The 2949-nt window shown below is 32.5% G+C and overlaps 1 protein-coding gene across 1 annotated transcript in view; it reads right to left on the bottom strand.

Moving 5' to 3' along the window:
* Positions 1-861: 861 nt before the first annotated feature.
* The window catches only part of LOC140331906 (ATP-binding cassette sub-family C member 5-like), a gene marked incomplete in the record, with an annotated part of 32790 nt that continues 30702 nt past the window's right edge, over positions 862-2949 (bottom strand). The window contains 4 exon segments of the mRNA XM_072413243.1: positions 862-999; positions 1221-1407; positions 1555-1683; positions 2312-2465. Of these exon segments, the coding sequence (XP_072269344.1) occupies positions 877-999; positions 1221-1407; positions 1555-1683; positions 2312-2465 (593 nt within the window).

Genomic DNA, 2949 nt, shown 5'->3' with positions numbered 1-2949 from the left:
ACTAATGACATCACAGTTACATAAACTTTACCAAGGTTTAATGTATTATACACTTCTCAGTAGTATAGTGGTGGAATTTGTACTGTTCTAGCCCAGTTTAAACATTGACAGGGAACACCCAGTAGAATTGCAATGCTTCCTATTAAATGTTTACTAAGGGCAATGATCATAAAGTGTGATATGTTATGTTGATGTAACAATAACATTTTCCTGAATGTTGCGTTTAAACAAAAAGCAGATAACAATAATAATAGTAACCTGTAATTATGAGGATAATAATCATAACAGTAATTTCTTATAAATTAATTGAATGTTTCAAATATTAAACACTGCAGAGGAATACAGCAACCATTATAACATATTATATTATAATACATACTTCTATCAGAAGCAAAAAAAGTGGACTCATTATTGCTAGTGTAAAAAAAACAAAATGATAATAGAGACAATTTACCAGGTTTTACATAAAAAACCTATCAAATTCTACTTTTTTGTTCTATATACCTATTTAATGCATACATATACACCAAAGCAAGTAACTGTTACATGTTGACATCTACTTTTTCTCACAGTGCAGTCAAGAGTTTTTATGCTTGGTGAATGTAAAATCTTGCCACTTCTAATTTTCCAACAATGTTCTTCCTGGGCTTTTTAAACATTTTTTTTACTGACCTTATTACATCCTGATATGGCAGCACTCTTTTATTAAATGGTAAAAGCTTTAAGGCACTAATATTATTTGTTGTATATAATTTTTATTACAGGTTGTATTTTTAATTTTTTTTTTACATTTCTGTTCTACAACAATAATATCAACTAAAATAGACGTTACTATTAATTATGTATAATATATCAAATAATATTATAATATTTCCCCTAATAATATTTTCTAATTCCAAACAATATTACCTCCATATAGTAATTTATTCTTTCAACCGAAGTAAACCTGGCTTCTGTTTCTGTTACTAAACGAACAGTAAACTGGAACAGCCCTGTAAGCTGAAAGAGCAGAACACAAAGTTACATGAAAAGCTGGCTTATGTCATATATACATATAGTAATCTATAGCAACCAATCTAAATTTATCTTCAACAATTCTGACTTCAGCAAACAGAAAACAGGCTGCAGTGAGGTAATCAACTGTGCATGTTAACCTTCTTTAAATCATTTTGTGGAATGTTTTGGATACAGCAATCAGAACGTAACTCTGAGTTCAGTACCTGTACAGCATAGGACATAGCTAGGCCTGCGTAAGCTGGAGCTATTTTTCCATGCATGAACACCACACATACTGCAGTCACAGTAATGATAGCGAGACTTATCAGATCCAGGCGTACTGCAAGCCATCGTGTAGCACAGCTGAAGAGGAAGCATGGAGACTGGTTGACATCTAGAAATTTTTGATACCTGAAACAAGTAAAGAACAGAACACTGTGTTAAACCCAACTAGCAACATAAACCCCAATTTCACATGGAGAACATTAGCCTCTAAAAAATATCTACTAAAAAGCATGAATGAGGGTAATGCCAATTATTGTGACTTGTTAAACTTACTTCATAATGCATTCACTTGTTTTATTGAAGGCCTGAATGGTTGTTATTCCTTGTAGTGTTGACGTAACATGAGATATAAATGGAGACTGGCTTATATTATCCAAACGTTTCAGTTCACGAATCAGAACGCTGTAAAATAAAGTATAATACTGGAATACACAGTCATAGCTACCAAGAAAATTCCTCTGTACACAATTCTGGTAATAACATAGCATAACATTTATTAAGGTTATATGTTTAGCATTGTCCAGAATAGTCATAAAGAAATATAGATAAAAGCTTTCAGTACAATGCAAAATATAATTCTCCAATAGTCATTTCATTTTGATGACCTACAGGACACAATTCATTTTAAAATAACAGATGTAGGGTCTGGTAGGATTTGAAAGATCTTTAAAGGATGTGTTTTGGTAATTTAAAGAAGGATTGTGCAGAAGGAGATTATGGCAAAATCTACAAACTTTATGTATTGAACTGGTATTATCTACTATGGCATTATACATTTTTACCATGTAATCTGATTTAATCTTCTAATTTAGTACATACCCTTAATCTGTGACAATACAAATCTTTCTGGGTGGTCATTCTTGTCACACACTTGAACTCAATAAATTAGAGGGGTCCCCATATGTTTTGGCCATATAGGTGGGAATGATGTAGGTGTCCGCAAAGTTTGGCAATTTAATGTATATAACTATATCACATAGCAAATAAATATGCTGTTTGGTTCAATTATTTAATTATTAGCAAAGCTTACCTTGAAGCCCGGTTTACCAAGTAGAAGATAACACTTAGGGGTACCACAGATAAGAGAAAGAATGGAAATACTGAGCTGATTATACCAAGGCAGAAAAAAACAAGAATCATATTTTGAATAAGCTGCTCCATTTGGTTTGGAAGTCGCACATCAACTGAAACACAGAACATCCACTGATATATTCACAGAAGCAAAGAAATTGAGTCTTTTTAATGCCAATATCTTATGATCATAAAAAAACTACATATAGCAGCCACTGATACTGAACATACAGTTTTAATTACACACAACTCACAAATGTATTCATTAGGCCTACAGAGAGCTCGGACCAATGCCTTGGTAAAATATATCAGAGATAGCCAAAGCTTACCAAGGTGATTAACCCCTTCCCCATATTTCTCACTTTCTATTTTTTTACTTTACATGTTGTTATTAAACCAAAGAGTTGTGTTGATGATGACCAAACCTTTATTTTATATACCCAATAAAACTTAGGTTTATTAAGTCCAACTAAAGTCAACGAACGGACAAGACAAGCTCCCAAAGCAAATATGTTGATTACTATTACCTTTGTAACTTAATTTTCCAAATTCAAAGACACCCATTGTGTAGTTGTGCCTGCACCTATTTACACAGCC

This window comes from Pyxicephalus adspersus, chromosome 1, assembly GCF_032062135.1.
Source record: "Pyxicephalus adspersus chromosome 1, UCB_Pads_2.0, whole genome shotgun sequence".
NCBI lineage: Eukaryota > Metazoa > Chordata > Amphibia > Anura > Pyxicephalidae > Pyxicephalus > Pyxicephalus adspersus.
Note: the sequence above shows the minus strand (reverse complement) of the source record. Positions and strands in the feature narration are given on the sequence as shown.